The sequence below is a fragment of the Neolamprologus multifasciatus genome, chromosome 23 (genome assembly GCF_963576455.1).
Source record: "Neolamprologus multifasciatus chromosome 23, fNeoMul1.2, whole genome shotgun sequence".
NCBI lineage: Eukaryota > Metazoa > Chordata > Actinopteri > Cichliformes > Cichlidae > Neolamprologus > Neolamprologus multifasciatus.
In genome coordinates this window covers 20,497,107-20,523,333 of record NC_140460.1, presented here as the reverse complement: position 1 = coordinate 20,523,333, position 26,227 = coordinate 20,497,107, and the positions used below count along the sequence as shown (strand labels likewise).

The following is a 26,227-nucleotide window of genomic DNA, read 5'->3' as shown; positions in this document are numbered from 1 at the left end:
TTGAAGTAATGATAATGAAACTTGGAGAATGACAGTACTGACTTAAAGGTAATATGGTATTTCATGGTAAAAGAGAAAAGAGACCCATGTATGTTTAAAGTAACAAAGGATAAATAGGTAATTGGTCATTTTATGGGTTTAATAAGTGTCAAGTTCAGCAGTGGAAACTGCCTCCCGTTTAGAGACGTCTAAAAGGGGCCTCGGGAGTGAGGATTATTCCAGGTAGCACCTGCCAAGACTTGGGACCTTGGTTTAAAAATAGCTAATGATCAAAGGATCATTTTTTATGCACTTATTTGGTCAGTAGAAAAGCTGATTTCGGACGTGGAGGTCCGAGAAATAAACCTTGGGTTGGGCAAGGTAAATTGATTTTCCTTTAAAATCAATGTTGAAACTGTTGATTTAATGTTGATGAATATTACGGGACCCGCCGTGGTCTATGTGATAAATTTCTTGGGCAAAGGTATGACAGAGAAGACTTTTGAATATTGTGGAGAAAGTTTGAAGAACTGAGGTTCAATTTTCTCCGTATGTTCATGCGCTGTGAAGAATTAAATTACTGTTATAATCCCAAAGTTAATGCCCTGGTGGGGAACAATTGTGTGTAGAGAAGAACATTACTTGGAAAAGGACAGTTATTGTGACATTTTTGTCTAAATTTGAAGAGAGTTGTCCCATATGTGTTTATTTCTCTTTTCTGTTAAGGTTACACACGCACTTACAGGGTGCAGTCTACTTCCTCTTTCTGATTCTAAACAGCATGTTTGATGAAAATAGTCTATCACAAGCATGTTTTGGGTGATTCTAAGTGTGTGAACATTGTGGGTACTGCATCTGAGTGATTCTGTGTGATTTGTACAAAATAATAAATAAGTAATAATAACACTACTGGGGTAAAAATCGTGGGTTCATAGCAGAGTGCGTGAAGAGAGGAAGTCTGAGAGAAGAGAGTGTGTGTGTGTGTCTGGCAGGAAGTGAACAACTTTGCATGCCCATAAAAGGACCTGGCTGATGTGTGTGAAAATGATATTAAATAAGTGTTTTAGTGTGTTAATACAGGTGCCCATGGACTTACTCAACCTCAAAATGTGAGTACAGCGGCAAAATGATAGATTAACAGAATTGGGACGACAAACACGCCAGCCTTTGGCTTAAAAATTTTACAGCTTGACCTCTCATTCTGTCCTTATCCGGAGAAGAAGCTTAAAGGACAGTCAATCTCCTGATGCAGACAGAAGACAGAGCAACACCGTGGACTTGAAGAATTAACAGCAGGCAAAAGACAGTGCAACTGACCTATAACACTTAAGACTCCAGCAGCAGCATGTAAGAAAACATTTGATGGAACATGAACTCTGAATTACATGCTGGGAAGAACAGTGCGATAAATAATTGTGTGAAAGCACTGGACAGCACTGGAAACTGAGTTTCATATTTGCCATGCTGGGAGTGAACCTGAAATAAAGAAAAGACTGAAAAGATCAAGAGAGAAGCAATGGAGAGAAGAAACGCCTGATTTGGGCCTGTGTTAATCTGTGAGGCCACACAGGAAACTGTGAGAAGAGGGACAAGGACCAGTGAGAGGTCAAGCCCGGACGAGTTCGAGTGAGAGCATATGGGGAATTGGATTGAAAATCGAGGCTGAACTGTTGGAGGTTTAGCAATGTCCAGAGCATCATAACAGAAAGGTAAATTTAAAAAAAAAAAAAAAAAAGGAGAGAGAAAGAAATACATAAGGTACTAATTACATGAATGAATAGAAAACACACATACACAAATTGTTACATGTGAAATTATTTTTGGAGAGAATCAGAAGTGAGATAGTTTGAATCCAGAGCTCAGTGCAAAGATGCATGAATTAAACCTGATTATAAAAAAAACACATCGAGGCAATGAAGATCAGCTTACACTCAATCTTAATATGAATACAAATACATAGACGCAACGAAGACACGCTTACACTTATGTGAATACATGACATAAATTGGTGTTTCTGCCCGGAGAGAGAGATGTGTGTTGTTTAAGCAGTGAAGATAATAATGAAAATGTCTTAGTTTTGTCACTTTTAGGTGCAAAGCAGACCTGGATCAATTTTCCACATGCAGCAGTGGAAGAAAGTTATAGGTTAACATCACTGGAAACATTCAGGCCAAGTTTCTGGTTGAATTGTTTACAACGCCGTGTGTCACTAAACCTGACAAGTGAGCTCTCACTCCTGGCTGAAGACAAGGAATGCAGTTCCAAAGAGCAATAACATGGCAGTTCAAGAGAGACAGTGGAGAATCCAGGACAAAGCGGAAAGAGAACTGCCTGGGTTTGGACTGTTGAAGTGGGAGAGGACAACGGACTGGGAGCAGTAGGTGAGAACACAGAGGAATGCTGTTATTTAATGTGGGAAATCAAAATTTGGGTTAGCAAACCTGGGAAAAAGAGAACTGACTGCTTGAGTGGGAAAATTGTGAAGGAGTCTGAAACACTGCAAAAAGAAACGTATACAAAATTATACACACAAACAGAAAATGTATTAACCTTACTAACATGAAGATTAGACAGCATCTTGAGCATGTGAGACTGTTTATCATTTTGTCCAAGTCACTTAGTGTGATGAAAAAGTAATACAAAGACCATTGGACTAATAGCAAAGTAGTTAAAAAATGATCCGATTATAGCAGAGAAAGGTGTAGGAAAGGCAGCTTTGAGAACATGCCCTGGTGGATCTGCAGCTCCACTGCACAGACATTGATTAAACCTGACTAATAACACACACACATGCAATGAAAATCAGCTTACTATCTTTCATCAGTGTTAAAATAGTGTGAATTTAACACACTTAAACCGTGAACTTGAGGAATAACTCAGGGAAGTTCCATGAAATAGTGATTTTTGTGAAAAGGAAAAAGTGATTAAAGCTTAAAGTAGTTTTTAGAATATTGAATTAGAAGTGCTCTTTTACAGATTGTTCAAAACAAGTGATTACTGTAGAAAGAAAACAAAAATAATTCAATAATGTGGTAATGTTTAAATATGCATTTCTCTTGTCACAGCAACTTCTTGAGATATGACTCAGTATGCAAATTAGTTGAATGACTGGGGACAGGAAAAGAAAAAGAAGAACTTGGGTTTCCTGTCTGACTGTATGAGTGGAGCTTGCACTGAAAGAGACACTGTGACTGTGTGAGAATAAAGGCTTGGTAACATACAGGATAATTAAATAAAGTGGTCAGTGCAGTAGTCTAAGTGCAGTAGTCCAGATTTAGAAAAGAAATTTAGAATTTAGGTTTGATAGATTGTTTAGAGAGGGCTTAATGAGAATATCAATGGTGTGCAAAACTGTGTGGCTTTTAACAAGATTTTCTGTGTATTTAGCAGGTGAAATTATGTCAGTTGGCCTCAGACTGTCAGTCGCTGAAGAACCTGAGGCAAAACTTTTCTGTGATTAAGATTTTTGGGTTTGTTGTTTTAGTGATGGGCTGATTCTGACAGTTAGGTTTGGGTGGTTCTTATTTTAATAGAGGGAGTTTTATTAATCATGGACGTGGGTAGAACTGGGCCCTTTAAAATTGTAAGAGTGCACTTAAGAGAAAACCTGTCAGGTGATTATGTTTTGTGCTTTGATGAGCTACTAATCAGCTCTCTTTTTCTCATTTTTGTGCTAAGCAGGCCTGACAGAGTGAATTAACAGCGCTGTAAAAATTTCCGTGAGAACAAATATAAGGTGAGCTTTTCCAGATTACAATGGGCTGAGGAAAAGGCTACCTGTGGGGACCTGATCAGGTTGTAAGTCCCTGTCTAAAAGGATTGCAGCGAGTCAATCCAGTCCAAGAGCATAAAGAACTCTTTTCCTAAAAAACAAAAAAATAAATAAAACAAATGAATGAGCTCATGTTGCTGAGGGTGGAGAATCTGATTATTTGCGCGGGAGTCTCCACTATCAGCAATATCTGGTGTGAATGCGTGTGAGTGAATGTGTGTGACTGGACTGACGATGTGGACTAGAGGTTGGACTGACTGGACACTGGGGCTGCTAATTATGGGTTGTTGATATTTGCTTGAAGAAAATTCTGTTTTGTTGACTGGGTTTAGATTATGGTATATATTGTTGGGAGAATGTCAAATGCTAAAGGGGAGGACATTTTTAATATTACTCATGTTACCATTAACCAAAGCAGGCCACTGTAGAAGTCAATTAAGAAGTACTCGTACGTATTTGTAACACTTTTGAGACAAATTTTGCTATAAAGAAAATTCCAGGTTTAGTGTATCTAAGGTCATTGTGCTCTCCAACATCTCGAGTAAAAATTTGAGGAAATGATTAGTTGCACAAATCATGAGAGAATCTGTTTGGTTTCTTGACATGATGGTGCAGCTTTAGAGCTGAACAACATTTGAGAAGTCAAAACAAACAGAAAATGTGACAGCAAAACTTTCCCTTCACGTTTGGAAAAACAACCCAAACAAAGCTGCTCAACATGACTGAAATATCAAAGAAACACATGAAGTCAGATCTGTGTGAGAGGCAGAAACTCACATGCGTAAGAAAACATCTGAATGTTTCCTGGCTGATAATCACATTAAAAGTCTCTGCTTAGCCACCAGCTCTCACCTGCTGACAGAGGCAGAACAAAACCTGAAAAACCAGAACTTCAGGATCAGAATTCGAAAAGTGAAACTGAAAGAACTTTAAAATCTGTTTCTTTTAAACAAGAATCAAACTGAGCTCATCCAGCCGTTCTCAACAGCACAGTAGAGATTCTGTCCAACACTGGTGAGTACAGACAATCACGATCACAAAATCCAGATGTTCAGTCTCATCTCTTTATGACTTAGAATACTTCTGCATCAACACAGGATTATGGACTAGGAGTAAAAACAAACAAATATAAAGACAGTAAATGAAAGTAAATTTTTGTTTCACAGCAGTTTCAGTGCAGAAAATCTGTTTCTCCTCAAAGGAACCTTAAACTGAGCTCCTCCAGCCTTTCTGAGCAGCACAGCAGAGCTTCTGTCCAACACTGGTGAGTACAGACGATCACGATCACACTGTTTTAAATTTAAACTCTCTCTGTGTCAGGAACAATAACTGTGACACTGCTGCAACTGGTGTGTTTCACATTTTCAAAAGGATGACATAAGAGCTGATTTAATATCAGCACTGATCAGATTACATTTGTTGGACAGAGAAAAAGACGTTTACATTTAAAACCTTTCATCTCTAATGTCAGGGTGTGAAGAGCTCACTGCTTTGTGCCTGACACACCTGCAGGGAGAGGCGGAGATTCAACTGAGTCTATCAGATTTTCCTCAACAACACAACAAACAGCAGTGAGTGCAGCTGATCACGTTCATGTTTCAATGCTGTGTTCATGTCATGCTGACTCTTTTTGTTAGAGCCATCGTCTCCAAGCTGCTTCTTGTACATGGTCACCACAGCCATTTCCATCCTTTTGGCAAAATGCTCCACCATCTGTCCTTCCTCGTTTCTCTCATTAACACCATACCTGCCCAACACCTGATAACCTCTGCCTCCTTCACCTACATGTCAATTAAAGTCTGCTCTAAACACCACTCTCCTCCCCACTGAGGACACTCTCTGCCACTTTATCCAAGTTACTCCAGAATGTCTCTAACTGACATCGAACCTGCGGGGCACTCACGCTGACAGCATTCAACATCACCCATTTGATTTCTTGTTTCAAACTAATGATCCTGTCTAACACAGATGGCTGGTATTGTCCTCATATGGATCTAAGAGTAAAACAAACCCTGTGAAACTGAGTGTTGGTCGTGTTTAACATGACCATCCACCAATGGAAGAGGAGACATGAGACAGAAGGAAGTAAAAGCAGAACAAGTCCACTTTAAATATGAGTAAAACTGAATTGTGCATAAAATAATTTCATTTTCTTTCTTTCAGACATGTCTGCTGCCAGCTGTCTTCTATCTGAAGATCAGTTTCTGTGCTCCATCTGTCTGGATGTCTTCACTGATCCAGTCTCCACACCATGTGGACACAACTTCTGCAAAAACTGCATCAGTCGACACTGGGATATCAGTGAGAGGTGTCAGTGTCCTGTGTGTAAAAATGTGTTTGAGATCAGACATGAGCTGGGGGAAATCTCTGAGCGGATGAAGAGAAGCTCTGAGGTGGAGCAGCTCTCACTCTCTAAAGACCACCTCCACCTCATTCAAAGCTTCTCATGCCTACAAGTTGCTCCAACCAGCAATGACTGGACAGAGCTCAGTGTCCATCCACTATCATATGAGCTGTTTGAGGCTGAGCTGAAGAGGGTCCAGCAGTATGCAGTGGATATGACTCTTGATCCTGATACAGCACATCCTAAACTCATCCTGTCTGATGATGGGAAACAAGTACACTGTGGTGATAGAAGGAAGCAACATCCAGACAACCCAGAGACATTTTTTAAAGGTGTTTGTGTTTTAGCAAAGCAGAGTCTCTCTTCAGGCAGATTATACTTTGAAATTCAGGTTAAAGAAAAGACCAAATGGTTTTTAGGGGTGGTCAGAGAGTCAATCAACAGGAAGGAAGACCCCAATCCAAGTCCTGCGAATGGTTACTGGACAGTAATTTTAGGTAAAAATAGTTTTTTAGCTCTTGACAACCTTCCAGTCCATCTTCCTCTTCACGGTCCTGAGAAGGTGGGGGTGTTTGTGGATTATGAGGAGGGTCTGGTCTCCTTTTATGACGTAGATCGCGCAGCTCTTATCTACTCCTTTACTGGCTGCTCCTTTACCGGGAAACTCTACCCATTTTTCTGTCCCGGTAATAATGATGATGGTAACAACTCAGCGCCCCTGATCATCTGTCCTGTCAATCAGCAGGTCTGATCTTTTTACATGAGGAAATTGGATCAATTATAGGTTAAGCTCATTATTTTAACTAACACAAAGAAGAAGTCCTATAAACAGAACTTGGCAAACTGCACCTTCTGAAGATTATGAGATTCACTCAGAAGCTGCAGAAGTTGAACGTTAGTTGATTTCTATTTATTTTTTTTAATCCGTTTGCAAGTTGAAGAAAATGATCCATTTGAGGAAATTCAGTGTGAGTAAATAGAAACTCTCCTTTTCTTTTTTTTCAATGTTTAAAGGCACACATATGAGTACAAATGTTAACATTTTATTATTTTAATGGACCTGGTGTTATATCAATATCAAAGTCAGGATGGAGACACTGTTCCTCTGTTCTACTACAACACACTTGTTCATAATCACATAAATATAAATCTGAACTTTTATCGTCTCCTTTGATGATCATCAGCTGCTGAACTTTAGTCATCGTACCTCTGAAGTGACAGGAGAATGAGCTGCTGTTTTGAATCAATAATATTATTTTAACTATCATACACGTCATAAATGCATTTGTACCATGATTTTTATGTTTAGTTTCAAGACTGCAATACTTGATCAGAACATAATGACACCCACGGCCCGCGAACACCTTCAACTCATCCTTTTTCCTTCTCAACCCTGCCATTCGTTCATGATGCAAATGTAAAGTTGTGGTATTGGTACTTAAACATTTAGCTAGCTAAGTCTTAAATCATTACTCTTTCTCTCTGGTGTTCAGCCTAAACGTAAATGTTAATGCAACAGTTGGAGTAAAAATCCAGCAGAGGGCGCTCTGAGCCAGGGCAGCACTGTCACTGCTGTGCATTATTTAAACCATTAAACTCATGCGTGCATTTGATTAATGATTATTCAGGTCATCAGAGCTGTTGTTGTGTTTCACTCTGAATAAGATGATGCCCTCTAAATTAAAAGCATAATAAAGTTTAAAATTCAGAGGGAAGCCCGACCTGCTCTCTGTTTTCAGACATTAGTTTTGATTCAGTGGAGAATAATGAAATAGTTGCTGTAATTCTTTTCTGCTGTTGCTGTTAGCGCTCTCATTTGTCACTGAGGCCCTGACTGTTAAATACACTGAATGAAATAGCGCCTCAGTAAATACTGTGTGTATAATAAGTGGTGAAACGCAGTGCTGTCTGAGAGTCGATGCTGAGTTTGTCTCAAAGCTGTTTCAGCTCATTTTAAATGCTGTCATCGATGTTCTGACACCCCGAAAGATGAAAACCAAACCAATAACTCTGTTAATCTCTTATTGTGTAAAACTTAATTAATAAAATATTTCCACATAATCTAATTCAGTTTCTCTTGTTTAATACTAACAATTATATTGGTGTTTTGTGGGGGAAAAAGAAAAATTAAAAGAAGAAATTCATGGTCTTTGGTTAGATTAAAAGTCTTTGACAGTCAAAATTATCATACACTTACAAGAGGCAGTTTGTAGTAGATGTATATATCTGATAGATACATCAGAGAGAAGAACCATAGAATCTTACTCGTCTTCCTCACTTTTCTCATGGTCAAGTTTGATTTGGCTCCGCCATTATAATGCCCCAAACCGAGAGCTCTCTCTGCAGTAGAGTACCATTTCATGTTTTTGTTACAGAGCACAGTGGCGTCTTTGTGTAGCTCATCTGTGTAGCCAATTAAAACAAACAAACAAACATAGATAATGTTTTATTTCATAGTGTAATCTTCAAGGCTTTTTCTGTAGCACAGTCTCCTTTGATTCATCTGCTAGTTATATTTACAATATTCATTTTGTCTATAGGATTCACTAGCAGTATGGCTTCTTCACCTGTCCCTCTTCTACTTTCCTGCTCAGTGTGTCAGATGCTTGCTACTGCTTGACTTCCTTTAGTAATAACAATACTTGTGATAAATATAACCTGTTTGCAGCTCTGCAGGCCAGGATCACTGATTTGGAGTCCTGGCTTCACAGTCTTGAAATACCTGTAGCTAGCCAGGCTCCTGTAGTCGGTGCAGTTGAAGGTAGCATAGCAACCATTAGATCTCCCACAGCAGGGTGACACTGAGGAGGAAGCGTGGTCTAAACAGAAACCACCGGAACACCACCATCCCGTCTATTGCTCTACTAATTTTGCCCCACTCTGCTACACACCCACAAACAGCCAAAATAGGCTACACTGAGGGTAACCTAACACTACTGGCTAAGGGTAAACATAACTTCCATAAAATTACAATTCACATCAGTAGTAATGACACCTGGTTACAACAATCACTAAAAATTTATATTGAATCCTGTGTAATTTTGCCAAAACAATGTCGGACTTGGTTGGTTTTCCTGGTCCCCTTCCCAGAGTGACATGTTTAGCCGCATGGTCTCCTTAAATTGCTGGCTGTCTGAGTGGTGTCCAGAAAACAACGTGGGCTTTATAGATAATTGGCAAACTTTCTGGAGGAAACGTGGTCTTGTTGGGAGAGACAGTATCCGTCCTACTCTGGGTGCAGCAGCTCTCATTTCTACAAATCTGGCCAAATTTATTAAACCCCCCAAAATGTGACAATCCAGAGTTAGGACCAGGAAGCAGAGTTGCAGTTTTACACACCTCTCTGCAGCTTCTCTCCTCCTGTTATCAACTCATCCCCTTAGAGACTATGTATGCTCAAAAAAGAAAAATAAACAAACCAAAAATCATCAATAAATGAGTTAAACATAAAAATCTCAAAGGACAATATATTTGCACCAAAGACTAAAACAGTAAAATGGGATTATCAAACATTAGGTCTCCCTCTTCTAAGTGTCTGTTAGTACATGAATTAATAAGTAATTAACAAAGTGATTTACTCTGCCTGACAGAAACCTGGGTACAGCAGGATAATTATGTTAGCTTAAATGAATCAATACCCCTGAGTCATACTAATTCTCAGAATCCTCGAAGTGCAGGCCGAGGAGGGGGTGTGGCAGCAATCTTCCACTCTAAGATATTAATCAACCACGAGACCCACACAGAGTTTAAATTTATTTGAAAGCCTGACACCCAGCCTTGACCACCCTATCTGGAAAACTCAAAAGTCTGATTTCTTCTTTGGAACCAGCTTCCGGTGTGAAATCAGGAGACAGACACCATCTCTACCTTTAAGATTAGGCTCAAAACTTTCCTTTTTGATAAAGCATATAGTTAGGGCTGGATCAGGTGACCCTGAATCCTCCCTTAATTACGCTGTAATAGGTCTGTGCTGCTGGGGGATTCCCATGATGTGTGAAATGTTTCTTCTTCAGTCACCTTTTTCACTCAGTATGTGTTTATACACCTCTGCATTTAATTATTAGTTATTATAAATCTCTGGCTCTCTTCCTCAGCATGTCTTTGTCCAGTCTTCCTCCCCTCACCCCCAACTGGTCACGGCACATGACCGCACCTCCCTGAGCCTGGTTCTGCTGGAGGTTTCTTCCTGTTAAAAGGGAGTTTTTCCTTCCTCCTGTCGCCAAAACACTTGCTCACATCGGGGTCATATGATTGTTGGGGTTTTCTCTGTTTTCTTTGACTTATTGTAGGGTCTTTATATTACGATATAAAGCACGTTGAGGCAACGTTTGTTGTGATTTGGCACTGTACATTTGAAACTGAATTGAAAAGTAATATTTTCTAGTGTTTGTTTGTTTTTTCAAAGTTGGAAAAAGGGACACAGTCCAAATCATATTTTTTAGAAATGTAAGAGGAAACTGAATAGTGTAACATTCTTGATGCACACCAATACAGCCCATAACACAAATATAAAAAACACATTACACAATATAACCTGTTCCCGTACAATTACAGTGTATTTACAACATAAGATGGAGAATTTCTGTTTGTTGTTGTTGTTGTTGTTTCCACTAAAACCCGAAATTAATTAATAAATTATTTAAACACTACTTAAAAATTACTCAGACCCTACATAAAATGACTAATAGTATAATTTCTGTTTGCTTTCCTCTAAAATACTCAGAAGTTACATACTACTTAAAATTGCTTATTCACTCCTTCTAATGGACAGAACACAGAGAGTCAGGATTATACAGTAGAAGTCATTATTAGCCCCTATTTTCAGTGTATAAACCACTAAGTTTTTCTAGGTACAAACAAGTACATTGTAGTTTCAAGTAAAATACATGGAAATTCCACTTGATTCTAGGGAAATTAAACCCTTTGTCATTGAGCGTATTATAAAGTGTTACCTTACCCACCACCTGTCAGAGGTGGAGCAACACCTGAAAGACGAGGGCTTCAGTGTCAGAGGCAAGACCTGAAACTTAAAGCGAGAGCTGCTGCTCAGCAAATCTGTTTCTCCTCAAAGGAACCTTAAACTGAGCTCATTCAGCCTTTCTGAGCAGCACAGCAGAGCTTCTGTCCAGCACTGGTGAGTACAGATATCATGATCACGCTGTTTAAAACTTAAACTCTCTCTGTGTCAGGAACAATAACTGTAACACTGCTGCAGCTGGTGTGTTTCACATTTTTTCTAAATTATGAAATAAGAGTTGATTTAATATCAGCACTGATCAGATTACATTTGTTGGACAGAGAAAAGACGTTTACAGTTACAATCTCTAATTTCAGGGTCTGATAAGCTCCCCACTTTGTGCCTGACACACCTGCAGGGAGAGGCAGAGATTCAACTGAGTCTATCAGATTTTCCTCAACAACACAGCAGAGTCTCTACAAACAGCAGTGAGTGCAGCTGATCACATTCAACACTCTATTCATTTCATGCTGACTTGTCACAGTCACACTGGTTCCAATAGAAACGTGATCATTCATCTACGGATCGACTGTGCAAACATTTAGCTCTGTTCCTTCTTTGGACTTTGGAAGTGAATTACATTTGGACTTCAGTCTGCCTGCTTTATTACTGCTTACTCATCACTTCCTGTACTCATTGTTTCTATTTGTTTTAGCTGTTTTGCAATAAAAGCAAAGCAGCGGATTCATTTTATTGTGAAGAAGTGAGAGGAAGTACAGTGTGTACAGTAGCTCTGCATGATTCACAGTTTAAAATTATCCTTTATTTGATCTGGGCTTAAATTTGTAATGTCATAGTTTTGAGATGTGGAAACAGCATCACACCACATGCCAAACCCTCACAATGATCAGATTACAGTCCCCAAACACTAACCTGACCCTAACCTTAAAGTCCCCCCAAAAAAGGCTTTTTATTTAACCCCCCAAACAAATGTGGTTAAATCAAGGGTGTAGATTTGGTTTGGGCATGGGTGGGGACGGATGATTCAACCACCGAACCCTGCCCTGTTTCTTTTTTTTCCTTTTTGTCTTTGTTTCTTGATAAAAAAGGGGAAATATACTTCCCTGCATATGCTATTCTACATGCTTTTCAACCATTTAAACTTAAAATTCATAGTTTTGTTAAATTTGTTAAATTACTATTAAACAAATGACTGACTAAGTATTTTAGAGTTTAGTTTACTTCAGCCATATTCCATATAAATCAGGTATCATACAAAAATAAAAATAGCTTCAAATACAGTCATGACAATAAAAGAATATGACTTTAAGGACTTAACAACATTACTTCAGTTATAGTACACCAACATCTCTTATATACATTAGCACTAAGGGAACACTGAATGACCTGGTGGTTTTTGTCCACCTAAGATTACCACAAAGTAAAAGATCTCTCGGCAAAATTATGCAACATTTTAGGCACTATTGCCCCGATCAAGGCAGTGAGCTGGGATGTTTTATTCTAAACATGAGCTACTGTTACAGCAACACACATGGACTACTGGTGTCCCACACAACAACTCAATGTCCACTATGTGAAGGAGCCAAACACATGCCTGCTCCTCTCGTTAACTGAGATAAACTGCTGGCATATTTGTTTTACATCTATACTGTGAGAGCACTGAAGCTTCTTTCAGCCTCAGCCGAGGATACTGGGATGATGGGATGATGATAATAAATACTATTTAATCTACAGCACCAAATCATCAGTCAGTCACCTGTGACCTCACCTCTTCACCTCTGTCTGAGCTACAACATGGCAGAGCTGCCTCTGTCACCTGATAAATAACAGTGAGACATTCCAAATACATGCAGTCACACATGTGCTTAACATACAGTCATGAACCAACAAGTCATCATCCAATTTCACCTGTGATCTTGTGTCACCATTACTCTCTGAGCTCTGTGTTGGTTCTTCTGTCACCTGACAAATAGGACATACATGACAATAAGAATAAAATGCGTAGCTGCTTCAGTGTTTCTGTCAATTTGTGCAAATCTTGACACATCAGTAATGTTTATAGTGTGAGTGCATTTTTAAAACAATTTGTGCAACTGCACTACAAGGTGGAATATTTGCAAAATCATGGCTACTTCATGATATTTTGTCTCAAAAATTAACCCTATGAATATGTCAGTACCATTAGAATGAAATTATTGTGTCACCAACATTTTAACGTTAGACATATAATTTTAACAGCCTCTGTAAACTAATATCCTGGCTTGTTCAAGGCTGCCGTTTTCTCTGACAGAGACTGAGATAACTAATAGTGCTGCCTGTTGTGCAGTTAGTTTCCAAAACACGTTATTCATGGTTGCATACAATTTTAGACTGATGTGGGCCAAAGCCTAGCATAGCCTGTAACGTTATTATGACGGACACATTTTATGAGTTAATTTGGCTTTAAGTGACTTACAGGTTTCTTTGAAAAATACTTTCTTTTATCCAGGTTCTTCCTCTTTGCTGCCGTCCTCCTCTCCACCTCGCAGCGCAGGCTTGCCGCTGCTAAAACTAAACAGAGCTCCCTGGAAGGCACAGCCAATCACATTGGCCATATTTGTCACATGAGGTAGGACTCCAGTAGAGAACGTAATTTAACTCTTTCTGCACCGCTGGGTGAATGAGACGCTGACAGTTTTTCTTTAGTCGAAGAGATCAAATTATTGGTGGGGACAATTCAATAATCGCTGGATATTGGTGGGGACATGTCCCTTCCGTCCATGCCAAATCTACGCCCTTGGGTTAAATTATACAGCAAAATCGAAATCTTGGGCCCGTAAAAGAGGTCTGTTGTGGAAGTTTTTCCACTTAAATAAAGCCTGCAGACGAGCGGTGAGCGGTAGCTAACATTCTTTAATCCAAGCACACAAAGACAACATACAAACAAGCTTGTGGAGCCCCCATGGCCGCGGGACAGACGGTCAGCAGAGTCTCTCTGAGCCTAGCATGGCTCTCAGTTAAATACCTTCTCCAGGAACAAAAGGCAGTACACAGCTGTTTCACACTTAAGGTTCACACTCCCTTGCTACTTCCCAGAGTCCTCAAGAGACAAAAGACTGGTCCTCTGGAGTTCCTGTTTCCCCAACATCCTTACTACACCCCCTACCATTTGTCTTAAGTATGAGTGTCAGACATGTTAAAACAATGAAATTATGTGATTAATATCTAGGTGAAAGTAATTCCTATACAGGTCAAAGTAACAGAACACTATTCAAAAGCTGACAACAAACAGCTCAATACCTAAACAAAACTTAAATAGTGCACACACAAAAAGAGGTAGAACACACAAAATCTTATTGAAACTAACATAACAAATTAGAGTGGTATGACCCAATTTGCAGGTCTCCATATATGCTTGCTCCGCCCCTATTCCACCTCTTAGCTCATCAGCCAAGGGTCTGGGAGCAACTGCCACTAAGGTAACTCAGAAAACACAGAAAGATTAAATCATAAATATAACAGTAAAAACTAAAATGTGCAAACTTATTTTAGAATACAGTATTATGTGATTGTATGAGTTAATTAATTCTAAACCAAAAGCCTGTAAATCCTATATTTAAAAAAAGAAAAATATAAGTGTAGTGTTATGTGAATTAATAAATTAATAAAAATGAACGAATTTTCTTTTCTTTCTCACTCAGAGTGCAGACATGTCTGCTGCCAGCTGTCTTCTATCTGAAGATCAGTTTGTGTGCTCCATCTGTCTGAATGTCTTCGCTGATCCAGTCTCCACACCATGTGGACACAACTTCTGCAAAAACTGCATCAGTCAACACTGGGATATCAGTGAGAGGTGTCAGTGTCCCGTGTGTAAAAAGGTGTTTGAGACCAGACCTGAGCTGCATATCAAGACTTTCATCTCTGAGATGGTTTCTCAGTTCAGACGTGAAGCTCAGCAGAAAGTCAGCAGCAGCAGCTCAGAGCAACAAGCTGCCAAACCAGGAGAAGTTCCCTGTGACATCTGCACTGGAACCAAACTGAAGGCCCTGAAGTCCTGCCTGGTGTGTCTGGCGTCCTACTGTCAGACTCACCTGGAGCCTCATCTGACAGCTTCACGGCTGAAAAGACATCAACTGATTGATCCTGAGGAGAACCTGGAAGGCAGGATGTGTATGAAGCATGATAAACCTCTGGAGCTGTTCTGTAAGACCGATCACACATGTGTCTGCGTGCTCTGCTCTGTTTTTGACCACAAGACTCACGAGTTTGTTCCTTTGAGAGAAGAATATGAAGTAAAGAAGGCAGAGCTGGGGAAGACTGAGGCTGAAACTCAACAGATGATCCAGAAAAGACGACTGAAGATTCAGGAGATCAACGAGTCAGTGAAGATGAGCAAATATGCTGCAGACAGAGAGAAAGCAGAAGGTGTTCAAGTCTTCACTGCTCTGAAGGAGTCTGTTGACAGACGCCTGAACGAGCTCATAAAGGAGATTGAAGAGAAACAGGAAACAACAGAGAAACAGGCTGAAGGTTTCATCACAGATCTGGAACAGGAAATCTCTGAGCTGATGAAGAGAAGCTCTGAGGTGGAGCAGCTCTCACGCTCTAAAGATCACCTCCACCTCCTCCAAAGCTTCTCATCCCTGAAAGCTGCTCCAGCCACCAAGGACTGGACAGAGGTCAGTATCCATCCACCATCATATGAGGGGACTGTGGTGAGAGCTGTGGATCAGCTGAAGGAGATATTCAGTAAAGACATGAAGAAGTTGTTTTATGCTGAGCTGAAGAGGGTCCAGCAGTATGCAGTGGATGTGACTCTTGATCCTGATACAGTAAATCACCATCTCATCCTGTCTGATGATGGAAAACAAGTACACTGTGGTGAAGAGGAGAATGATTTTCCAGACAACCCAAAGAGATTTTCTGAAGAGCTCGTCGTTTTAGGAAAGCAGAGTCTCTCGTCAGGCAGATTATATTTTGAAGTTCAGGTTAAAGAAAAGACTGAATGGGCTTTAGGAGTAGTCAGAGAATCAGTCAACAGGAAACAGGAAATCACACCGAGTCCTGAGAAAGGTTACTGGACTGTAGGAGTATATGAAAACATTTGTGTGGCTCTTGAGGATCCTGAAGTCCATCTCCTGCTTCAGTCTTATCCTGAGAAGGTGGGGGTGTTTGTGGATTATGAGGAGGGTCTGGTCTCCTTCTATGATGTAGATCACGCAGTTCTTGTCTACTCCTTTACTGGCTGCTCCTTCACCGGGAAACTCTACCCATTCTTCTGTCCCGGGGTCAATGATGATGATGATAACTTTGCACCTCTGATCATATGTCCTGTCAATCAGTCAGTCAAATCTTTTTCCATGGGGAATGTGGATCAATCAAAGTTTAAGCCAAGCCAGAGAAGAAGTCCTAATAACAGAACCCAGCAAAATGCACCTGATGAAGACCACAAGATTCAGTCAGAAGCTGCAGAACAAGCTGAGCTTTAGTTGATTCCTGCTTTTAAACTGTTCCCAAGATTAAGAAAATTATCCATTTGAGGAAGGAAGTCCAGTCTGTGTAAATAGAAACTCTCCTTTTCTTTCCTTTTAATGTTTAAAGGCACAGATATTAAAGCATATACCGTTCATGGACATGAGTACAAATGTTAGAATTTCATTATTTTCATTCACCTGGTGTGAAATATCAAAAACAGGATGGAGAAACTGTTCTCTTGTTTTAACATGTACAACACACTTGTTCACAATGAAATGAATAAATACCAGAACTTTTATCATCTTGTTTGATCGTTTCTTTGATGATGATCAGCTCCAGAGCTTCAGTCTTCACTTCACTTCAGGTTTACAATGGCTCACTTCAGAATTAGCCATTGTAAACCTTTAGAGAGATGCAAGTCATAAATACATTTGTAAGAAGTTCTTTTTTTGTTTCTTTGTTTTGGTTTTTTGGAGCAGATTGAGATAATCGATCAGAAGATAATGGCATCCTACTGACACCTTCAACTCGTCCTTTTTCCTTCTCATCCCTGTGACTTGTTCATGGTGCACATGTAAAGTTTTGGTTTGGGTACTTAAGTTTTGATTCATTATTTTTCATTATTTTTCCTCTCTGATGTTCAGCCTGCATTAAGACAGCTGTAAATGTAAATACAGCACTTTGAGTGAAAATCCCACAGAGGGCGCTCTGAGCCAGGGCAGCTCTGTCTCTGCTGCTGTGCTTTATTTGAACCATTTAAACTTGTGTGTGTTTGATTAGTGATTATTCAGCTCATCAGAGCTGCTTCAGTGTTTCACTCTATTTCAGCTTCACTGTGCAGCACATGTTGGCTTTATTTTGGAATTATTTTCTTTGCTCCCCTTTTCTCACTCTTTAAATAAAAATGCCCATGTTGCTGTTTGTGAGGCCACTGTGGAGCTCAGCTTCCTTTTCTCCCACAGTAGGAGTCACAGGATTAATCCCCTGAGGATCCCTCAGTTCTGGTTTGAGATTTTTCACTTTTGTTAGTCTGTATTGTTAGGGACTGACAGCGTCATTGATATCAGCTGATATTCACCTTGTTGTCTACCTGGTTTTATTCTGCGTTGGAAGTTGTGTGAAGCATAATTGGTATAAGGAGTGGTGAGTTTAGCAGCTCTCTGTTTCAGTAAGGTGTTTGTAAAATGAGGCAGGATCCTCATGAGTCCAGCAAACCACCTCCCTCATGGTGTCAAAGCTTCTCAAATCTATAATAACTCTGAGTGTGTACAGATCAAATAGTTTTTACTCAGTTAAATTCAGGTGCTGCTGAGATGTTTTCTTATGGCGTGCTACACAGTTTGAATCGTGTTCTTCCAGCTCCAAACCCTGCAGAACTAAACAGTCAAATTCAAGGAGGCCTACATGCTGGTTTTATATCAGCTAACAGGCTCAGGTGTTGTTTTAGACTGAAGTCTGCTTTAAAGCTCACAGAACAATGAAAATGTTTGGAAATAATTTTGCAGCCAGAAGAAATAAAAACAAAGAAATAAAGTTGCTCCCATGGATCTTTATTTCTTATTGATGCTCATTAGAGAAAGATCAGAGGAATTCATCAAATCCATCCAATATTTCAATGAAATCAATTTCTGTTCCTTTTGGAGTGAAAATGTTTGGGAGGTTTGAGATATTTCTAGATGTCGATGAGCAGTTGGAATCATGAAGACATAAAAATACTGTTGTTATGAACTGTAACAAACATGTAATGGCAGCAGACTCAGATGTAAGATTTACTGTTCATCTGAAGATATCTCAGGCTGTTCTTCATCTGTTTTGTGGCATGATCATTAAATAAGACTTTGTACTGTGAGGTATATTTTTAAAGGCTTGTCTTTGACTTTGTGCTTTGGCTATTTAAAATCGTGTTTAGAATGAACTTCTCATTGTTGTTTGTAGCCTGCAAAGTAAAACATGTTTCACACTTCTGCTTCAAACGGTCTCCTGTATTCTGAAGGATCTTCCAGTGACGGTGATGCTATTTTCCAGTGATCTGATTTGTCAATAGGTGTGCTCTTCTGCTCTGCAGCAGGTTAGGTCTGTGTCTTCATAGCTCTGAAGCAGGATTTGAGCCTTAGTGAGCTAACTTTAGGTTTAATCCTAAGTTTTCAGAGTACAGACCTGAGGCTACCATCAGCTTTGAGGAGGTAGCCAATATATCCTACTCCAGTGACTCCTCCTGTCAGTGCCAGGCTAAACTTTCAATACTCCTATTTCTAAATCTGATCTGCCTGGTAAAGATTTTTTAAGCTTTTCCTCCAGTGGGTTTAGGAAGGTATCTGCCTCTATATTACCTCCAGCACAGCTTGTACTGTAGTCACTGTATGTGGCGTCTCCTCGAGCATCCCTGATGGACTGAAAAGTCAGTCAGAGTGGTAAAGAAACAGACAGATCTTTGCAACTGAGCTCCTCCTTTAGATGGAAACCCCTCTGAGGTGGATGTTTTTGGATCTAATGGGTCATATTGGTAGTTACAGCTGATCTACGGGGCCTTACTCTTTAGTTTACAAGCTCCACGGTGACACAGCATAAATATTTAAACACATCCCGTGGATCACTGGCTCCTAACGGAGCATTTCATACATGGATCAAAGCGAGGCGTGGGGGTGAGACTGCCCGAGTCTTCTTTCTGCCATCAGACCTTGAAGCGGTTGCACTGGCATCTCTCAGGCCCGCCTGTTTCATCAGTATGCACATGCTGCTGGAAATTAATTTGATTAAAGGCCCTCTGTTTGCACCTCCACCCGCCCGGCTCCTCCTGTTTAAAAGCCCTCATAGTGTATGATTAGCGCGCATTTCCCCAACCTGGCTGGGAGTGGCGGCTGGGTCGGGAGGTCGCGCAAATGAAAGAGAACAACTTCATTGTGAGATGACTGGCCCATAAATCATCGGCCGTTTTCTATAAATCACGGCAGATGGCAGGGAGCGAGCCGAGGCTCATGGGAGCTTGACGCAGCCCCTGTGCATGATGGGAAGGGCCGGGCCGAGCTGCGGCGGAGGCTAGCAGAAGCGCGGGGTCAGTTCCAGTTTGCGGAAGACGTGAGGTGCGGTGGAGGCGGGCCAGAGCCTCCCCCCACCACCCTGTCTCACCTGATGAGATGCAGACCCCGGAGGTCCTGGTCCCGCCCCTCATCACGCTGCCCTCCATTTAACGGGTCTAATCTGCCTGCTTAATATGGAGACAACTTCATCTCCCCCTTGTCCCCGAGCTGCTCCGAGAGCTGTCAAGTTGACACTAAATGTCCGCCCAGGAGGGCCGACTCACACCTTCATTATTCATCATGATTATTTAACAGAGCAGGATCCACTGCAGCCTGACTCTGCTGCAACACTCGCCTTTAGCACCTTCTACATTTCACGTGTTCATACGCAAGAACAGGAAAGTCTACTTTTTCTGCTTCTAAAGAACAATTTAAAACTATCAACAGAGTGTGAAACAACAACAGCTGTGACATTCACACTGTGGGGCACATACAGCCCAATTTGACCTTAACAAGTAAATTTAGCCTCTATAACACATACAAAGCAACAGATGAACTCTTTACAATTCTCCTTTTTCACTGCAAAGCTATCAAACTTCACATTTTATTTCTACAGTATACAGAAATACTGTTGCAGTAAATGAAATAAGCCCATCAGGATGGCTGTTCAGGCCTAAACTTCAAGAAATAACTGTGTAAATTTACAGAAAAACTCTGGCAGCTCAATATCCGGGCTTGTCATCAAATTAAAAAACAGATTTTTTGTGTTAATTTACTAAAATGCACACAAAAAAGACTAACAATAAATGTTGTAGAAATGGCATCCCACCAGTCAAAAGAAAAAGAAAAAAAAAAAGAAAAAAAAGAAATGGCATCCCACGAGCAAAGTTGGACTGTTTAGCAGGACCCTGGGCCACATTTTTGACCCCCCTGAGGTAAGTTATTAATTCTTAAGCGTTAATTCAGTTATGTCAGCAAAAGGGGCGTCCACACTAGAAGTAAATCACAGCAGCAGATTGTGAAATATGAAAGATACTTGGTAACATGAAATAACAATGGGCGAAATAACTTTTGGCAGTAGGCTTCCAACTATGAGGCAAGTGACTGAAGCCAATACCAATGAAAATGAAGGACAGTGATGACTAACATATAACATATGGTAAATATAATATAGGATTACCTAGGCAACCAGAATGTCCATTAGCGACTGACCATCAGTGACATTAACCATCGTGTAACAAGCGAATTTTATGTGTGGAAACTTATTTTGTTCAAACAGAGCTGTGATGCACTGTCATGTAATATTACTTTAAACCACCAGATGGAGTAGTGAGTCACCGTTGTATCCAACATTATTCAAGCTAATGTTAGCTCAACATTTAATCAGACAATTTATTTGAATGAATACACTGAAATATGAATTAGAAGTTGCCTTTCAAGTTAGAAAAAGAAAACAGAGCACAGACATGGATCAAAACTATCACTAGTGGAGACTTAACACTCATCAAAATTGAATTTAAGACATCCTTTTTAATCCTTTTTAAGACATTATTAACAAATTTGTATTTAAGACTTTTAAAAGTTTTTTTTAAACTTTTAAACCTTTAAAACCAAAGTTACATCAAAGTTACTGATGTTGAAATCTGGTTATGCTGCACCCAGCTCATGAGGGGCAGCCAATAAAAAAAGAAAGCTGCCTTGAAAAGGGAGGAGCTAAAGTAGCTAAAACAAAGAACTGAACTGAAATGAACTGAACTAAATGGCTGCAACCAAAGGCCCAGTATTAGCTGAATATTTGGAAGCTGCTCTAGTAGAGCCCAAAAACAAAATCATAGAGCTGGGGTGAATGAAAATCAGAGTTAATGGGGTATTCCACTGCTTTTACTGGAGCTGTCTCCTTGAGGTCAAAATAGGTTGTATGTGGCCCCTGAACTAAGTCGATACTGCAGTGTTTCTTCTCTGTGCAGGAAGCAGTTTGATCTCCACTCAGTCTGATCAGTTCCTCTGAGATGTGAGTTTGGAATTTATGGGGTTGTCTCAGTCGGCCCCCAGGTCAGACCTTGGGGTCTTCAGAGACCTCTGATGGGCCCCTGTAGGATTCTGCAACCCAAAGCAACCGTGTTGTTTGGATGTGGATCAAATCCCAGCGTGCATCTGGTCTGAATTTCTTCTTGCGATAATTGAGGGCGTGATCTTGGTATTTTTTCTGCCTGTGTGTTTGGGGAGTTTGTTTTTCTGAATCTCAGTGTTTTCTCAAAGACAGGAGGGGAATGGCTTGTTAGGCTTTTCTGCACGATTTAAGGGTTTCTGACTTTATACAAAGGCACACCAGAGGTGTGTTTTTGCTTTTTATCAACAACATCATGCTCATTAAAGTAACCTACAGTTTGGATCTTTCTTCTGGATGTATAATATGAAGCCCCAAGCTCGATAAAAACATGCATTTTGCAGGTTTATGTCCTGACCCATTCTGAAAGGGATGGTTTAGGTTTGCGTAACTTTTGAAGCTTTTTTCAGGGACTGTGAGGGGAGTCAGAAGCACTTCAAGCAACCTGCCACTGTTTTTCTGATGGGTGGGTTTGTACCACTGATATAGCAGCAAGCTCTCAGATTATGAGATTCAGTCATGACTACAGGATTTTATGTAGAGATCACTTTGTTACATTAGCTGGTTATAGTATGTGTGATGTTGCTGAGAGGCACAGAAAAACAGCTGGCGTGTTGAGTATTACTTGTTATAAATGATAAAAAAAAGAAAACACTGAAGATTTCACTGAAAATACAATTGTGCAAGTCAAAACTTAACAGACCCACTTAACAGCAAATTCACTTGTTATTGTAAATGCACGTTAAAAAAGTGTGAATATTGAAAAAATTAAAGCCCAGACGCTGGACTGAAAAACATATTAGTCTTTTTCCAAAGTCCTCCGATGTCTGAGACCATGATTCACTTTGTCAACAATCTGTTTTAAAGGTCAGATTCTGACAGATTCTTGTTAAAACACACACACACACACACACACACACAAAACAAAACAAACAAAAACAGACCAACAACTAGACGTGACCGATAGAGCCTCCAAAATATGTCACAATATTTCAAGAAGATTTGTGATAATATTTATGACATGACAGTCTGGTGAACTGTTCAGAGTTTATGGATGGATAGTTACGGCAATATATAAAAAGAAAACCTTAACAACACTTTATCAGTGTTTGCAAAAGGACATTTTCTTCATTTTTCTTCTTCTATCCTTCTTTTTCCAATTAGTTGTTGTGACTGATGACACACTTCCTAATTCAACGTTTCCAGTGGACAAAGCACAAGTTGTTGTTCTAGGAATCATATCACAGTGTGACGCTTTTATAACTTGCATCAAAATGGATAAAAATGTTAAAATTTATAGATTATACACAATTACTCTATGATGATGATGTGTTTAAATTCATTACAAATCAATGCAAACATGGTCTAGTACAGTGACTTCAGTTAGCTGAGGTGAAACCTAGCTGACAGCTAACAGCTAGAGTTGCCTGTGTCACCATCCACCTCACAGTCAAAAGACCCCTAATAGAGCAAAGCTTCAATACAATCTAAACAGGTGAATTATCCATTTTCTTCCATTTATCCAGTTCAGGATCACAAGGGGGCTATCCCAGCTACCAAGGGCTTACTCCCTGGACAGGTCGCCAGCCTGTCACAGTGCCAACACAGAAACATGCAGAACCATTCACACTTGCATTCACGGTTTTTGTAATGCACAACATCTTTTAAAAAGTTCAAATAGTTTTAAAGAATTAAAAGTATCCAAATAAATCGATTACATGTAATTTCACCAGGAACATCAGTAAGAACTTCAGAAACAGCCAAAATCCATCCTCAAGAAAAGAGTGTAAGTCATATATCTTGCATATAGTCTATGCAAAGATAAAATCTGAATGAAACATAAAGGGCCGATTACCCAAATACACTCCAGCATCTGACTGAAAAACACTCTTAGACCAGAAGTCGGATCCAGACGGGCCCTTGAACATCACAGGCAAGTGATCATTAAGCAGGCTGAGGATTTCAATTCTGTTCTGTCTGTTGTCCTTTCCCTCTTTCTATCTTTGTTTTTTTAAAGTGTTTGAAACAGGTCTCGGAGGGAACGGGAGCTTCTGGTTGAGAGCCAGTTGGACAGAAAAGATCCAGCAGAGGGGGAAAAAGAAAATAAAGAAAAGAGGGCAGCAGCTAATGGGGCTCTGCTGCTTTTAAGTGCAACGTGCCAGAGGAATAGATGAATGTGGAGAATTCCCCGTTTTCCCCCAAATCACAGCAGAAAGACTTCAAAACCAAACAACACAGAGAGGCTTCAGACGGTGACTCACATGTGTGAGCGAGTGGCAGAGGAGCACGTTCGAACACAACACGTGACTTTAACTCAACATCCTCTTCTTGATCATCATCTGGATACCAAGAAATAAATGTGGAGATCCCAATGTGTACAAAGACTGTGGAGGAAAAAGGTGCATATTGAATTGTCCTCGGTTTGGATTTTCAGTCTGTTCACTGAATATATTTGCGCAAATACATCTGCAAGAAATTTCTGTATGAACAAAAACAACATCTTATTTTCAAAGAAAAAACAAATAGAAAAATGAATGACATGTAAATACTAGTGTTGGTCACTGAGGGAAATCAGAGAGTTCTACACATCTGTGAGGAAAAAAAATGTGGATCTTGAGGATTTAACTTTGTAACTGAAATAGATTAAAAAATAATACCCTCTTTTGACAGGATTGATGGCCATGGATTATGGTGCACTACTTTTCAGTGAGAACGAAAGTCCTAGCAGACCAAATGTTTCCCAGTTACTGGTGAATTTTTGCCCCTCCCACAACCAGTGATAGTGGTTCAAACATTATGCCCAGCAATTTGTGATGATGCAAGCTTTTTGGTATAAATGTGTAGGAAACAGAAACATCAAGGCCTGCAAAATAAAAAAAACAGCCAACTCTACACTTCCTCTATGTCGGATGGCTCCAAAAATCAGTCAGTGCCCGTAGACTCCATATACAACTGTCTAGCTTTACAGCCGAAGCAAACAGGTTTACAGCCTGGTACACAAACAGCTCTTTTGTCTATTGAGGTTTCTCATGTTACGTTATGAACACATTGCTCAAGAGTTGTCCGCCATATTGGACATGATACAACCAAGTGTATTCTCCAACTGGTTGGCAAGCATTTTCTGGATGTTTCTAGCTCTCACTGAGTGAAATCGTGTTTGGTGCTGCATCAAAAAGCTCTAGTAATTGCTTTGGTTGCTATAGCAGACTTCAATGGTTGCCTGCAGGTTTTTGATAGTAAAACTTACATAGTGCTGCACAAACCAGAAATGGAGAAGGTTCACCTTAAAAGCAAAAGTTGTGTCTCAGTACGCTTCAGAAAGTGACACTTTGCACAGTTTATCTACAGTTTGGAGAGTAGAAGGATATTGTTTGAAGACAAATCTGTCACTTCCACTCACAACCACAAGAATATGCTAGCAACCAAAGTGTCAAGGTTTTTGGTTGAGGAATACACATTTTTAATTTTCACAAAACAACTCTAACAGTAGGGAAATTTATTTACAACTCACCTGTTTAAACCTTTTGAAGCCTTAAAGTTTGCATTATTACTGGCTTTCACTGACATGCATGCTTCTTACACCCCACAGGCAGGTGTAGATGCTAACTGGTCGTGTCCAAATTCATGGGCTGCATCCTCCTGAGGCCGCATTTGTAGACCGATTACGTCACAGCGACGCGCCGAAGGCTGTCCAAATTCGTAGACTCCTCCGAATGCAGCCGACAAATGCGTCCTCCTTTTCCCCGAATTTGAAGGATGGGTCGGGTGTGTCCTTCGTGGTCTACCATATCCCAGAATTCATAGCGCGGCCCAGCCAAACTCCAGTTTCCAACAATGGCGGCCGCTACTAAGTTTTAAAATTATTCTTTCTGGGTCACAAAATAAACTTTTAACATATTTTCAGGTGAGAAACTAGCTGTGTAAACATCAAATATCTGCTTGGTTTATCAAGATATCGCATATTTGCAAAAGTGCTTCGACATTTTCGGTGACGTCTGCTACCCACCAGCTCGATAGCAAGCCGGGAGCTGAAGCCGCCGAGAACGGCACAACTCCCAGCACATCATTTTCAGATCACCGCGGAGTTTCGCTACTCGGGTTAAACGTAATATATAAGTCACTTAGACAACCTAAAAATGTTATTGTTGGGCTTTTTTCAGTGTTTTATTTGTTCGTGAGTAAATCAGTTTGGCTGAGATTAAAGTTATTAGATTAGATTAGATCAAATAAAACTTTACTAATGCCCCGGGTGGGTTCCTCCGGGATTTTCACACAGCTGAATAAACGTCACACAGACAACTGATTAAACAGAATTGTGAGACGGCCGAGTTTATTAAACTCCACTGAGACAGCGGTGATGCAGATCAGAAGGCTAGACCGTCCAATTCCACAGCCGTTTACTTCCGGCCTACCCGACCTTCTGAGGACCCGGCCCACGTAGACCCCGAAGGCCGGGTCCTCAGGAGGATGCAGCCCATGAATTTGGACACGACCGCAGTCTACTAGGCTTCACCTCAGCTAGCTGGGGGGCTCTGAAGTGAACCTCTAGACTTAGTTTGTGGTGTTGCTGCCTTTT

The 26,227-nt window shown here is 40.2% G+C and overlaps 2 protein-coding genes and 1 long non-coding RNA gene across 6 annotated transcripts; 2 read left to right on the top strand and 1 right to left on the bottom strand.

Moving 5' to 3' along the window:
• Positions 1 to 2,543: 2,543 nt before the first annotated feature.
• LOC146491463 (pyrin-like) lies at positions 2,544 to 8,156 on the top strand. Of its 4 annotated transcripts, none has more exons than XM_085151572.1 (4): positions 2,544 to 4,765; positions 4,953 to 5,015; positions 5,223 to 5,322; positions 5,720 to 8,156. In XM_085151572.1, exon 4 carries the CDS (start codon positions 5,917 to 5,919, stop codon positions 6,844 to 6,846), a length of 930 nt encoding a protein of 309 aa, XP_085007698.1. In that variant the 5' UTR covers positions 2,544 to 4,765; positions 4,953 to 5,015; positions 5,223 to 5,322; positions 5,720 to 5,916; the 3' UTR covers positions 6,847 to 8,156. The 4 variants fall into 4 exon arrangements, with proteins under 4 accessions (XP_085007698.1, XP_085007697.1, XP_085007695.1 ...); XM_085151571.1 differs by having other exon boundaries at positions 4,918 to 5,015; XM_085151569.1 differs by having other exon boundaries at positions 2,544 to 5,015.
• LOC146491462 (uncharacterized) lies at positions 4,790 to 13,856 on the bottom strand. Its single transcript, XR_014872398.1, has 2 exons — positions 13,529 to 13,856; positions 4,790 to 13,035 (listed from the first exon to the last, which is right to left on the bottom strand). It is a non-coding gene; the product is annotated as an uncharacterized LOC146491462 (long non-coding RNA).
• Positions 13,857 to 14,306: 450 nt separating this feature from the next.
• On the top strand, positions 14,307 to 16,876 carry LOC146491461 (E3 ubiquitin-protein ligase TRIM21-like). Its single transcript, XM_085151568.1, has one exon. It carries the CDS (start codon positions 14,763 to 14,765, stop codon positions 16,539 to 16,541), a length of 1,779 nt encoding a protein of 592 aa, XP_085007694.1. The 5' UTR covers positions 14,307 to 14,762; the 3' UTR covers positions 16,542 to 16,876.
• The last annotated feature ends 9,351 nt before the right edge of the window (positions 16,877 to 26,227 follow it).

Bases quoted from the DNA above. Each gene is read 5' to 3' on its own strand.
- LOC146491463 (XM_085151572.1), top strand. From the start codon at position 5,917: ATGTCTGCTGCCAGCTGTCTTCTATCTGAAGATCAGTTTCTGTGCTCC.
- LOC146491461 (XM_085151568.1), top strand. From the start codon at position 14,763: ATGTCTGCTGCCAGCTGTCTTCTATCTGAAGATCAGTTTGTGTGCTCC.